This window comes from Montipora capricornis, chromosome 6 (assembly GCF_036669925.1).
Source record: "Montipora capricornis isolate CH-2021 chromosome 6, ASM3666992v2, whole genome shotgun sequence".
In the NCBI taxonomy this organism is placed as follows: Eukaryota; Metazoa; Cnidaria; class Anthozoa; order Scleractinia; family Acroporidae; genus Montipora; species Montipora capricornis.
This window is the reverse complement of record NC_090888.1, coordinates 66,137,983-66,152,934: the sequence shown is the minus strand read 5'-3', so window position 1 is coordinate 66,152,934 and position 14,952 is coordinate 66,137,983. Positions and strand designations below refer to the sequence as shown.

At 45.0% G+C, this 14,952-nt stretch overlaps 1 protein-coding gene across 3 annotated transcripts in view; it reads left to right on the top strand.

Annotated features, from left to right (window-relative positions):
* LOC138052928 (uncharacterized) overlaps positions 1 to 1,477 on the top strand; it is a 104,453-nt gene extending 102,976 nt beyond the window's left edge. For 2 of the 3 annotated variants that reach the window (XM_068899533.1, XM_068899534.1), the window contains 2 exons: positions 1 to 456; positions 1,120 to 1,477. The exon at positions 1 to 456 is cut by the window's left edge and continues 1,103 nt beyond it. In XM_068899533.1, coding sequence (XP_068755634.1) covers positions 1 to 456; positions 1,120 to 1,338 — 675 coding nt within the window. In that variant the 3' untranslated portion in view covers positions 1,339 to 1,477. The remainder of the gene's footprint in view (positions 457 to 1,119) is intronic. The other variant, XM_068899532.1, reaches the window with a different exon arrangement.
* The last annotated feature ends 13,475 nt before the right edge of the window (positions 1,478 to 14,952 follow it).

Genomic DNA, 14,952 nt, shown 5'->3' with positions numbered 1-14,952 from the left:
AAAGTAGCTGTGAAGCAAATCCATGAACTGATTCTCTCACCTCACAACAGACGTTTGTTTGAGAGAGAAATGTACATTGCTTCAAGATGCCGTCATCCTTGCTTGTTGCAGTTTATTGGAGCAACAAATGATGAAGGAAGTCCTTTGTTTGTCACTGAGCTCATGGAATTGAGCTTGCGAGCTTTACTGGAGCAACGCCAACTCACGGAAACACAAATATCTGTAATTTCTTTGGATATATCTCGAGCGCTCAACTATCTTCACCACATGAAACCTCCCATCGTTCATAGGGATGTCAGTAGTGCAAACGTGTTGCTATGGCGACGGGGTGAACAGTGGAGAGGCAAAGTGTCAGATTATGGCACTGCTAAATTTGTGCAACAGAACATGACAGTAGCCCCTGGCGCTTTGATTTACAGTGCACCAGAGGCAGTGTCTTCAAATCAAACATCCAAGGTTAGTTTTTTAATTGATAGACATATTTTTGTATACCCGTCATTACAATGGGCTATAATTTCTATGACTTTAGGGAGGGTCTATTGGATGGTGATTTCCTATTAAACTTCACACACGGAAATATCCTAGAGACCCTTTCTCTAGTTATGGTGTTTTGATGTTTGGTGGATGAAATTCAATTTTCAAGATACTACATGTAACAATACGATGCAATAACTTTATTAAGACAGAGAGACGCAATTGAACTTTCCCAGTTTTCAAATTTACGGCCCTCTAGCTATGCCACAGAGGACAGACCACACCTGACTGGGGACTCAGAGTCCTACTCTGCGCGAATAGTGTGTGGGTACTTTTGCGTCCCACAGGGTTATGGACATTGAAAGGTTGTGAGACGGGGCCTACTGTTCACCGTCCTTATCCGTGAAGACTAGAGAGTCGAACCATTTCAAAATGTCGTTAATAAGGTAGTACTTTCTTCTCAGTTATTTAAAGACCCTGAGTGTTGGTCCGGCCGGAGAGTTTTTTTATCCCCTACCTTCCGCACAGTAGTCCGATGCTTAACCAACTGAGCTAACCGGTCGCCGTTAAGCACAGTCCTCTCACAATAATTATAACCCGTCTCACTGCTGGTATTGTAAGAGAAATTACTGTTTCTTTTGTCAGGTTGATGTGTATAGCTTTGGTGTTCTTCTGTGTGAAATGTACATTCGGGAAATGCCAGATCCCGAGAGACGTGAAGAACAAGTTCTCCTTGTAAGAAACCGTTTCTTTCGGAATCTGGTGCGGCAATGCCTACAGGCCGACCCTGCTACGAGACCAGACATGGCACAGATTATCCAGCAACTGGAACAGTTTGATGGAACTGATGATCGGCTGAACTAACACCTGAAATCATTTAAAAATTATTCCATGCATCGTTTCCCTGGGAATTTCGCTTCCCGCACAACTTTCACAGCTTGGCAACACTTGACGCAATCAGTTTCCACATTAGGTCATACGGTATATACAAAAATTTGGTTTATCAACAGAGTTGATAATGTAAATTGACCACCGTACAGAGATTCTAGAATCTCTGTACGGTGGTCAATTTACATTATCAACTCCGTTGATAAACCAAATTTTTGTATACTACTTCCCCACCGACGCAGCACCACAGTTTCTTTAGAAACTACCCCTTCATACGGTATATAAGCTGATAAACGAGATTGAGTGAACCAATCAGAAAGCTATAATCAATATCGCAATATCCCAGGTCTAAAATTTAATAAGATATAGAACAGAATAACATTAGAATGCATTGTAATTGATTTTATTGGAAGTACAGTCAAGGGAAACGAAGGTCGTACAAAAAGTCATATAAAACGATTAGTGAACAAGTAATTTTATATTAGATATTGTTGTGGTAATGAACTTGGTACAAATAATTGGGTAAAAAAGGGAATAGAGAGGGAAAAAATCCTACAGTAAGGAAATAAGCTAAGGGATTAGAAGTGAAGGTTTACATCTACATCTACATATTCCAGCACTCGGCAAAATCCCTTTTTGGCTTGTGGCTGTTTCAACTTAGGTGGCCTCATACATCACAAGCCTTTTTGGAGACATCACGGCCACCCGGCCACTTCTGCTGGAGAAAACAGCACAGCCACAACACCGGGCTGCTACTCTTCTCGAATAGTGTGTGGGTTCTTTAACGTCCCACGGGGAACTTATGAACGTGGAAGATATTTTTGAGACGAGGCCTACGGTTTATAGTCCTTACCCGAGAAGACTTGAAAGTCTAACCATTTGCAGAAGAAATTACAAAGGCAGAATTTTCTCCTCAGTTATTTTAAGGTCCGGACTGTTGATCCGGCCGGGGTTCGAACCCGCGACCTCACACATGACAGCCCGATGCTCAACCAACTGAGCCACCGGTGCGCGTTTTTAGGAAGTGTCGATTGCGATCAGCAAACAAAATTTGCGACATGAAAACAACATAAATTTTATGCTGCGAATATAAGAAGTTACCATCAGCGAAAAACATGTTGGGAGATTTTTGCTAAGTTCAATTTTTCTTTTGTTCTTTTGGCTGCACAAGTAAATCCCAAAAGCGAAAGTGACATCGATTTCAGCGGCCGCCTGTGATCAAGTTACCTTGCGTGTTACTAACAATTGGATTCATCTGTGGCAAAATGACGGCAAAACATCGGATTGTTGTTTTTTATCCGAGATTTTTTTTTCTTTCAAGTGTTATAAAAGTCGACAAGAAATGTGCGAATTCAACACAAAGATCACAATCGTCCAACTGAAATCACAAAATTAAGGTGGCTCTGAATCCACTAGACAGACATTTTGTAAACTTTGCAGAGAGTTTCATCTTGCCCTTCTGATTACTTTTCAGAAATAAAAAATGGGAGTCACCGAGTTCCTTTTTGAGATATAAGAAACTAAAGACAAAATAAAGGGCGTTTTTACAGGGCTTGGCCTTTGCCACGGTGACATATTACGTCACAATAATGACTGTATCTTGTTCAGCAGTACTTCGTGTTTTATTTGGTACCACAATATTGCCAATACATGATACAACGTTGTGCCGTTCCTTCTAATAAGAGACGGTGTCACTTGGAAGCGTTGAAACTGGTTCGAGCCTCCTTAAGTGACATGAGGATTTAAAGAGGCTTTTCAGCTTTGTTTTCCCTCTCACTTAACACACCGGCGGCTTCCGCTTCTTTATTTTTCATACAGATATAATTTTTTAGGAATAATTTTTAGACATGAAAAGTGGAGCGAAAAATTGCGTGAATAGATTACAAGAGAAGAGAGAGGCTATCAGTGAAATCAACAGACACAGACTAGCCGATATATTCTACGATAGTGGCTAATTCCTTTCTGCGAGCCGTAACCAGCTCCCAAAGAAATTCACAAATTCACGAATGACAACAGATGAAGCGTTACGATAAACATCGCTATTGTGGATATTTTTTTGTTGCCATTTACGTCCCATTTATTTCCTAAATGTTGATTGGCTGTCGAAACAAAGGGTTCTTTTGTTTTCGTAAATAGCAAATTCAAAAAACGAAGGAAATGTTTGTAAACAGTCAGTATCGCAAATAGGAAATTACTTTGGGGACATTGATGGTTTTTCGCTATTAAACGTGTTACTTCAGTTGCTTTATATATATATCTTTTAACACTAGTAGTAAGCAAAGATTAGGAAGTGCGTTCTACAGCATATGTAGTGTGATAATGGAAAACTGGGTTGTGTAAAGAAAAGCAAATAGAAAATTATATACGTCATTCCTGTGCATGTGCTCTTTTCTGGCTGTTTGTCAATTCAACGGTACGTCGGGTGTTGGTTGTATTTCTTTGCTGTTAAGCTGCTGAGATAGATAAGTTTATACGTATGTACATTGAATATTCATTTCCAATAGTACGAAATGTCATTCAAAAGTCCTCTAGGTTGCATTCATCAAAGTATGAGGGAACTGTGTACAACTCCCGATAAAATAATTAACAGGAGTGATAATTGTACCATCTGGCTTATTAATATCAGACTCAGTGATATGAATTGCACAGTTTTGAGCACTAGCTACCGCCTGGATAATTACATTATCACACCATGTACCTGTTGTCAACATTTGTTGGTACTGGTATGAAGAAAAGTATCCTTAATGTAGTGGCTTCTCTCAGAATTCACAAAAGAGCAACCACTGTTCTCAGTGCTCTTTGAAACTACAACATTGGCGCACATTACATCTCCGGGTATCATTCATCAAAGCATGAACAGGAGTGTATACACTACCCATAGCATTTATTCTGCTATGGTTTGGCAATCCACTAATTTTTCTCGGTAGAGCAGGCCTCATTTGCTCTGGACTACTGAGTAATAATTTTAAAATTGTTTGGCACAATGGACGCCGAGCTACACAACTCGGTAAATTTTTTTAGCACAATGGCCGCAATCGGTAAATTTGTTTGGTACAATAGCCAAAGAGCTGCATTGCACGTTAGATCTGTTTGGTACATTGCATAAGGCCAACGAGTTACAACAGCATGGCGATTCTTCATCGAGCGAGTTGACCTCAACACGAACCGCAAATTTATCCAGCACAGAACTGAGCCTTAATTTTATATTCTTTTATCGGGAGTTGTACACAGTTCCCTCACACTTTGATGACTGCAACCTAGAGGACTTTTGAGTAACATTTCATACTATTGGAAATGAATATTCAATGTACATACGTATAAACTTACCTATCACAGCAGCTTCACAGCGAAGAAATACGACCAACACCCGACGCACCGTTAAACGACAAACATAGTATAATATTCATCCCTGGGTATTGTTATTCATGACATTATAATAAGGTATGGGAAATCAATCTGACCTGGGACAAGCCCAAGTCAGACTGAATTGAATGTAGGTAAGCTGGAACCCGACTTACTCGCTCGGGAGGGTGGGTGGGTCGCCAAACGCCCTTCTTGGGTCGGACACAGTGAAGTGAATGGGACAAAGCGTGCTAATGTTTCCTATTATATATACTCATTTGCATATCATTACTCAATCCCCCGGGATGATATTTACAATTCAAATGAAACGTGAATAGTATAATATTCATCCCTGGGTATTGTTATTCATGACGTTATAATAAGGTATGGGAAATCAATCTGACCTTCCCCAAGCTACCCAAGCCATACGCCACCGAATAAACATCCAAACACCCCGACAGCGATCTCGGGAAACAAGCCCTCTCCCAATCCTTATCCCCTCTCCCTAAGCGTAAAGCATATGTCCTAAAGAGTCTACTCTATGTTCATTTGTGGTCTATCCCAACGAAACACCCCCGGCAATTAGGGAGAATGTTCCTTTTATTATTTCTTTGTCTTTTTTTTTCACAATTTGCCTCCTAGTGCTAGTTTCCATTCATTTCATTAAAGCACATAGTTTAGAAAGCCCGAAAAAATCCTCTCAAAGCATCAAAACATTTGTAGTCTTTGCCAGCATCAGAAGGAAGATCCGCCAACCTGGCAGCTGCACCTGCCGGATTAATCACTTGCTTTAACTTGACGTAGTGCAAAGCCGTTTCACTTCTCTTGCAGCCAACATGATCCATAATTGCATGAAGATCTACACCCGCCAGAGCCATAGAGACTGCCGCCCCACTACGAAACCCGTGAAGAGTGAAGTGTTCACCTGTTAGCTGCTGTCGTAAAGACACAGAATAAACATTCAACCTCGTCTGGGCCGCCTGAGAGGTCATGCATTGAGAAGACACTGTCCCTGTCTTAGAAAGAGGACGGAAAAGGTAGCCCGAACCAAGCTTTAATCCCAGAAGGCCACAAATGCGAACGTAGAGCTCCAGGCCACCCACAGGACACACCATCTTATTAGAACCCCTCTTGAAGGCGAAGACGTGCCTGTCGCCCGAACGCAAGGTCTTGGTCCAGATATGGTTGAGTAGGAAACCTGAGTTATTCGGAAAACGCAAAATATCACCAGTTTTCAGCTGTAGAAGATCAGCCGCCCGATCCCCTGCAAAGAATAACGCCTTGAACAGCGCCTGGTCGCGTGCCAAAACAAAGATTTGCGAAGGTTCTATGACGAGCTTTGCAGGAGCCGAGTTCCAATATGCCGAGAAATCACTGCAAGATGAGCCAGGAGAACCGGTTCCGCCTGACGAGGGGCAATTCTTGACGTTAACTGTTCCTCTCTTGCATCTGCCAGGTAATTTTTTACCCTTCCGCACGCCGCCGGGTTACCCACCCCTAGAAGCGGCTGCCAGTCGGGACCCCTACCCTGCGTGGCAAAAATGGAACGCAACTTCCCTATCAAGGCGTTTACTGTTCCAAATGCAAGGCGCCTGGGACAGCTACAGGAGGGCTGTAAACTCGTGGTGTGCCCGGACCGTACACAATCAGGCAGATGAACAAGCGTTTTACCATTACGGTCCTTCCATACCAGAAAAGCTATAATATCCGAAGGAAGAGCAGAAGCCAATTACTTAGGGGATGATAAACTAGACAGAAGACTCTCAAGCTTCTTCTCCAAAGAATTCTTCTGCCTTGAATAGCTCGAGGAAGAGCGTTGTTTGGATAGCTGCCGCAAACGTTTGCCAATCATTGTCTCGTCAATCTCAACTCTATGAGGAGGATCTGGGACAACAACAAGCCTCCGTGCGTACCCCCACCGTTGACAAAAACGAGAATTTTCATCATTAGCATACGCGCACTTTGGGCAAGTCACCGCAGGGGTAAACAGCTTTGGCACCTTGGATAGCGGCTGAAAGAAAGGAAAAATAGGAATGCAGAAAACCCACAGAAAACACACGTAAACACAAATTCTAGGGTCAAAAAACATCTTCTATCATTTGTTTTTCCCCTTTCCTTTTCCCTTCTTCCTTACCTACTACCTAGTGCACAAATCTATAAAGGGGATTACAAAGAAGTGATCGGTAACGACCCCCAGAACAAAACGATAAACGCACAAAACGGAAAGTGTCCTGCCTAGAATCGAGACACCCGAAAAGCCCACAACGAACAAGGACACGGAACTCTCGTGTAACCTGACCTCGATGGCGCCTGAAGGACACCTATGTCGCCCACTGTACCCAGACAGATGCCAGCCGAAGAACGGGCCATCAGCTCCGGCCACCAAAATGGACGCGGGAAATATACTGGAACAACCACCGTGAAAGGAATTCCAAAACGATAGAGGAACTTCAGGACTGCACCCAGAAGAGCAAACGGCGGGAAAACATAGGGATTAGACATGTTGTCCATCTCCCCCAAGTCCTGACAGAACAGGTTTACACCTTGAGAACGCGGACTCAAGGTAGGAGAGAAATGAGGAAGCCGAACACCATCCCTGCCACAAACTGCATTAGAGTCCAAGGCCATGAGGTCAAAGGTGTGACCCGTTACGCCACCAAAAGCCTGCTCCACTTGTGCCCACGCACTCAACGACAGCTTGGAGTCAGATAGGCAGATCGTGCGAGAAGGGCCATCAGCGCTGTTTTCTCTTGAAGAGACGTGAAAAAGATTAAGTTGCAGGTTGCGGGCTGCCAAAACGAAGAAAAGGTCCTTAGTAGCGTTCGTTAATTCAGAGACTTCCTACTCCCTTGACCATACCAGGAATCAATCAAAACCTGGCTATCGACAAACGCGTCTACGCGACAGTCCCGCACACATTTTGGAGCGGCCCTGGTGGAATTTACTAAGGCTAGCATTTCCTTCGTGGAAATATTCAACCCCTTTTGGCAATCACCCCAGTAATCGCGTAGAGCTCGGTCACCGGATGACATATGAAAGTCGGCACCCCAACCATACCCTGAGGCATCCAAAGACACAGAAAGTCGCAAATGTCTTTCTTCTCTCCAGGGGACACACTTCCTCCACGTATCTTGGAAACGCCAGTGAATTAACTCAGATCTCAAGGCCTGAGAGAGGGGAACCAACCCATTGGACGAAGCGGACGCGATTGCATGACTCATCTCCCTTATAGACAACTTCGCAGCCGGTACAGCCAACGACAAAGAAATACATTTACCCTGGAACCGTTGCAGACTCTTAATATCCACGGATTTCTTACAGGCCAGTATCTTTTCTCGCAAGGACGCCCAGGCTACAATCTTGCGCTGCGGTATGACAGGCTTGCTTTACAGAATCCACCAGAAAACCCAAGTACTCTAAGGAAGTCGTGGGATACAGAACAATCCCAAGCTCAACCAGCACCGACAGGACAATAAATATGGCAGCCGTCGCAGCCTTAACTCTGAATTCTTCCCGCCTATCGGAATAGAGGATCGACCACGGGCCAGATTTCGTTAGCAGCTCCCCATTAAGGCGGTCATCAATGTAGAGCGAGCAAGGTATACCTTGCTCTCTGAGAAACCTCGATACTGCCAGACCTGTTGTGTGGTAGACATACGGAGACATTTTCCACCCGAAGGGAAAAGTGGTGCACACAAACCATAAGCCACCTCATTCAAAACCAAAATATGTCTGGGAGCTCTCCGACAGCAAAAGATGGTCGTACCCTGAGTTGTCGTCACATTTGGTCATAAACGAGCCTTTGTAGACGAATTTCGGAACATCGGACAATCTATCCAGGGTGAAAGGCGAATCTTTCATCCATAAGTTTACGAACCGCGCATCGATACACAGCCGAGGCTTGGTAGGTTCCACCGTCAAGGGCAAGATCACATGTGGAGGAGCAGACACACCCACTTTCCCCCAGACTCTAACAGCCCCCGTGATCAGACGTTTCTTAATTTCCAAAGATACAAGCTCCGAGAACCTCTTGCACGAGCGAGCGGCCGATCCGAACAATAATGGAACCCTTTATACGAACCGGAGAATGGTTGACGGAAATGCAAAATATCTACTCTATGGCGAATCCAACCGATAATCTCCTGAGCTAACGGGTGATGACGTAAGATCAATTCCCAAGCATTCGGATTGGTGTGGAGGCCACCAGCAATGAACTCATCAGGGTCCCTCAACCTTAGCGTTCCTAACGGTGGCTCAACACCCGATATCAACACATCCTTCCAATGTACCTGTAACTGCTGCTTTCCCTGAGCCACCGCGCACCGGTGGCTCAGTTGATTGAGCATCGAGTTGTCATGCGGGAGGTCGTGAGTTCGACTCCGGCCGGACCAACACTCAGGGTCTTAAAATAACTGAGGAGAATGTGCTGTCTTTGTAAATTACATCTGCAAATGGTTAGACTTTCAAGTCTTCTCGGATAAGGACTGTAAACCGGAGGTCCCGTCTCATAACCCTTGCTGGAAATTAAAAAGTATGGGACGTTAAAGAACCCACTCACTATTCGATAAGAGTAGGGGACGTAGTCCCTGGTGTTGTGGTCTGACCTTATCTGGACGGGGGCATCTTTCACTTCCTAAAATAAATTGTAAACTGTGTAATAAGCAGTCTGGCTAAAGTCCCCCGAAAAACATTGTAAATTAGTCCTGAAAAGCCCCGAGGGGAGAGACTAATCGCTTCACTTCACTTCACTTCACTTCACTTCACTTCACCTCTCTCCCAGTCGGAAACTCCATCTACACTAACCCAAGATTGGGATACTCTGGGTTGCACAGAGATGACCTGCTCGACAAACTCCTCAGCCCCTTCCCTAATTCCGCCTCCCACTCCACAAATTTGCAGTCTTCGTTTCTTAAAGGCCGGGATCTAGGAAAAGGGGAAACGGGAGAAGAGATATGAGAACAGAAATACCCCAAATGAGAAAATATAGACGGAGTCCCCGACCAGGAGAGAGCAACCTCAAACGACTGATAACAGAACGTCCGCCGACTACTGAGAAATGCAGTATGCCGACGGGGGTTACTCACCCAGATCCGGGAGAAGGTCCTAGCCCCCCTTCGCCCTCCCCCCCCCCCCAAGGACAACAGGGAAACCCACACAAGTACACACAACGACCGAAGTAGAATAATAAATTATTCTTTATTGCAACACGCTCTGAATTATTGAACAGGCCTAAACAAGGCAAACTACTTTTTAAGTTGCTCGGAGAATCTGCCTCTCTTAGGTGGAGGACCAGAAGCAGCCCTCTGCGGCAGACGGAGCGGGCAGGAATTTTGATAATGGCCAAACTGGTAACAATAATAGCGGTTTACACGCCCAGCGCCCCTATAATAACTGAAGCCGCGAGAGGCTGTTGGAGAAGAGATTCGCATCGTCTTATCCACTTTAGCTATGGACTCCAACACTTTCTCGTGATCCTTATCACCGAGCAACACCTCCAGGTACTTCGTAAATTGGACATCCGTCGCGCCGGTCTTTTCTCTCAAGGCCCGAAAGACTGACTCAAAAAAGCCACTCTTTGGATGATTAACCTCTTTAGCTGCCATTTTGAGATTCAATAGACGATCCAATGCACGATCCTTCATGAACAATGGTGACTTGATCAAATGTCTGAATTCTTCCAAACACGAGTCCACTGTAGCCTTTTGGGCACCTTCGAGTCTTCGAAGGCGTATCATTACTGCGTCCATATTTTGAGCATCCTTAAACAAACAAGGAATCATAGGAATGAATTTAGTGTACAACGCTCTTGTTCGTCTGAGTTCCACCTCTTCCCATTGTTTAGACAAAATCACTGAAACTCGTGAACCATAAAACAAGATATACTGAACATGATCCGAGCGAGAACTACACAAAACAGTGTCACCGTCAGACTGCAAAGATATCTAAGTTCACCCAGGGAATGCCTGATAAGCGTGCAACCCAGTCAGGACACCGGATTTCGACGAAGCTCTTTCCTCTAGCTCTTATTATTATTATATATTTTCTTTTCTAAACAAGAATTACAAGAATTCCATTGCTAAACAAGAATTACATTTTTTATTCTAAACAAGAAGTCAATGTAACACCAAATAAAACAAAACAAAAACAAAACCGGAGCAATAGTCATCATCATCATCATCATGGTATCCCTCGAAAACGAGTAAGATTGTCTATTCAACTACTAGTCTTGTGCACCCGTTGGTGACTAAAGAGTCCAATTCTAGAGTGGCACGCTTTGCCACAGGCGGGGCAGATGTAGGAGGCCTGCTGCGACAAAGCAGGGGCAGCTTCACCTTCTTTACGGCGTTGGCGTTTTTCCTCCGCTTTCTGACGCCGCTCTTTCTCAAATAGCGCCACGCTCTCCCGGACTGCATGTCTCCATCTGGGTCTGTCACATGCCAGATCTTCCCAGGTCGTCAGACCAATGTGGCACACCTTAAAATTTGCTTTGAGATTGTCCTTGAAACGCTTTCGCTGCCCCCCTTGTGCTCTGGTGCCAGAACCCAACTCTCCGCAGAGGATCTGCTTGGGGAGGCGCGAGTCCATCAACCTGACAACATGACCAGTCCAACGCAGTTGATGTTCGATTATCATGGCCTCGATACTGGTGCATTGTGCTTCGTCAAGGACGCTGGAATTTGTCCGTCGATCCTGCCAGGTCACACCCAGGATGCGTCTCAGGCAGCGCTGATGGTACTTTTCCAGGACGTTAAGGTGTCTCCTATAGGTCGTCCAGATCTCCGAGCCATAAAGGAGGGACGGAAGCACGACAGCCTTGTACACAAGGAGTTTGGTGCCTTTCCTCAGACTCCTCTCCGCAAACACTCTCTCCCGAAGCCTTCCAAAGGCACAACTTGCAGCCTTAAGGCGATGAATGGTCTCCGCCTCGATGTCAGCTTTTGTTGAGAGGACACTGCCAAGATAGGGGAAGGTCTGGACATTCTTTAGTGTGGACCCGCTGATACTCATGGGAGAGGGCGAGGGATGCTGGCCTGGGGCAGGTTGGAAGAGGACTTCTGTCTTTTTTACGTTCACCGAGAGACCGAGGCTCTCGTAGGCGAGCGTAAACGCATCCAGAATTGCCTGAAGTTGACGCTCTGAGGTGGCGCAGACGCAGTTGTCATCCGCATACTGGAGCTCAATCAGTGAAGTGGTGGAGGTCTTTGACCGTGCCTTCAGCCTTCGCAGATTAAACAGCCCTCCGTCCATTCGATAGATGATCTCTACACCGTCAGGTAATCTGTCTTGGATCAGGTGAAAGATGGCTGAGATGAAGATGGAAAAGAGGGTTGGTGCGATGACACATCCTTGCTTCACGCCAGTCCGTACCTCGAAGGCCTCGCCACCAGTGCCGCCTAGAACCCTGGCGGACATGCCGTCATGAAGGAGTCTCAAGATAGAAATGAACTTCTCCGGGCAGCCGTATTTAGCCAGGATTCTCCATAGCGCTTCTCGATTGATAGAGTCGAACGCTTTTGTGAGATCAATAAAAGCCATATATAATGGCTGACGCTGCTCCCGACATTTTTCTTGCAACTGCCGGGCAGTGAAGATCATGTCAGTTGTTCCTCTATGTGGGCGGAAGCCACATTGAGACTCTGGCAGGAAGCCATCAGCATGCGGAACTAGACGGTTGGCAAGGATTCGAGCGATAATCTTCCCGGCAGTGGCAAGAAGGGAAATGCCACGGTAGTTTCCACAGTCAGCTTTGTCTCCTTTTTTAAAGATCTTAACAATGTCGGCGTCCTGGAGGTCCGAGGTTATTTCCTCCGTTCGCCAGATTAGGAAAATGAGTTGATGAAGATGCAACGCCAGGTCGTCGCCTCCGTACTTGAAAATCTCTGCTGGAATTCCGTCAACACCTGGGGCCTTGCCGTTTTTCATTTGCTTGATGGATGACTTTGTCTCGCTGAGGGTCGGTTCTGCTCCTAACTCAGCATTGACTGGCAACTGCGGGATCTTGTCGAAAACAGATTCGTCAACCGTAGAATCACGGTTTAGAAGTTCTTGAAAATGATCTTTCCAGCGCTGATTGATGCTCACTGTATCTTTCAGGAGATTACCATCTTTGTCTTTAATGGGCGTCTCCCCACGTGTGCTGGGTCCGAAGATTGTTCTGGTAGCACCGAAAAAACCACGGGTATCTCCTTTGTCTGCAAGGCCCTGAAGTTGTTCTGCCTTAGCGGTCCACCACTGATCTTTCATATGGCGAATCCGCCTTTGGACCTCTGCTCGTATGTTGTGATAGGCAGAGCGTTTGGTTTCATTCGTAGGGTCATTTTGCCAAGTGCAAAAGGCTTTCCTCTTTCCGTCTATGAGCTCTTCAATGACGTAATCGTTTTCATCAAACCAATCCTGGTGTTTCCTGGTGCTGTAGCCAATCGTGGCTTCGCTACTTGAGAGGATGACTGCTTTCAGAGCCTGCCAAAATTCCTCAACGTCATTGCCATGAACGGAGGCAAGGGACTGACGGAGAGCAAGCTGCAGTTCTTCAAGCAGCGCCGGATCTTTCAGTCTTTCAACATCTAGTCTCTTTTTCGGTTGTTTTGCTATATGCCGTTTCTTGTGATGTAGTTTCAGGGCAAAGCTCGAGCGTACAAGACGATGATCTGTCCAACAGTCATCTGCGCTAGTGATTGATTTCGTGATTTGGACATCGCCCTGGTCACGTGCTCGGACGATGACAAAGCAATAGTAAGCGGAGCAATAGTAAGCCGTTGGGATTAAAGCCACAAGCATACGCTTCTCGCCAGACAGGCGTAAAGAACAAAAACATTCACAATTCACTGCCACACAGGCATAAACAACTATCACTTACTGCCACACAGGCAGGAACTCTCAAGTTGACTGCCACACAGGCAATAGCTTATCGCCACACAGGCGAGAAAAAAAAATAAGGCTCACAACTTACTGCCACACAGGCCAAACAAAAACAAATAACTGCAAACCTATCGCCCCACAGGCATATTCTACCGCCGCACCAACCTCGTCCCCAGGGCCTTCTCCTCTGCGATTTTCAAAATTCGGTCATTTTTGTGCCGTAAAAAGTTACCGTGGCACCCCATAGTTTGGCTTTAGCAGCACGCGGTGACCCCCATTTTTTATTTCTGAAATGTAATCAGCATGCCAGAATCAAACTTTCCGCAAAGTTTAAAAAAAAATTCTGTGGAGCGGATTCAGAGCCACCTCAAATGATTGAAAATTTAAGGTAGCTCTAAAGTCGCTCCACAGAATTTTTTGAACTTTGCAGAGAGTTTTATCTTGGCCCGCTGATCACTTTTTTGCAATAAAAAATTGGGGTCACCGAGTTCGTTTTTCAGATATGAGCAACAAAAGCCAAAATATAGGGGTTTTTTTGCAAGGTTTTTCTGTTGCCATGGTATCTTGTTACGTCACAAATATGACTGGATCTTGTTCAGCGATAATTTATGTTTCACATGGTACCATAACATTTCTGTTACGTGATAATGTGTCGTAGTGTCAATCCTTCTAATAACAATGTCTCTTGAAAGTTTTGAAACTGGTTTGAGCCACCTTTAGAAACAGGCAGACAAGGCATTGGTAAGACCCCGTATCGAAATATGCTTCACCCTGTCTGGTCACCTTTTGAAAAGCAACACACTGTAGCTTCCGTAGAAAAAATACAACGTGCTGCTGCTTCCTGGTTTGTCCGTGCCGACTAATCTAGTTACTCCACTAGTACTGAGACAGGTATGATAAACTCCCTGGGTTGGGATAGCTTAGAGAAAAGCAGAACTTAGACTCTGTAACCATGATGTATGAAGATGTAAACAACCTGGTTTACCTCCCTTTCCCAAATACCGTTCAGCCTTCCTCTTCTAAAACCCGAGCAAACCATCATTATTCATAATTTCAAGGGTAATTCCACTCTGGAATATATATTTTAATTTTTTTAACAATTATTACTATTACTTGTTTTATTTTTATTTATATGGCTAGTGGTTTTGGCTGATATAACGCGCGCTGTGATTGGCTAAGAGCAGCTATGCGCTAAGGTATTATTCTCCCGTAATGCCCACGGGCAGATTATGGATTATGCAAATTAGTTTTTTTCTCCCATATAATAAACAACTTAATAACCTCGACCGTTCGGTCGTTACAGCAAAATCTCAAACCTCGGCCTAGGTGCATTAACCTCGCTCCTTGCGAGAAAATCATGTCTTCACCGCGCGCAGTGTACATATCATT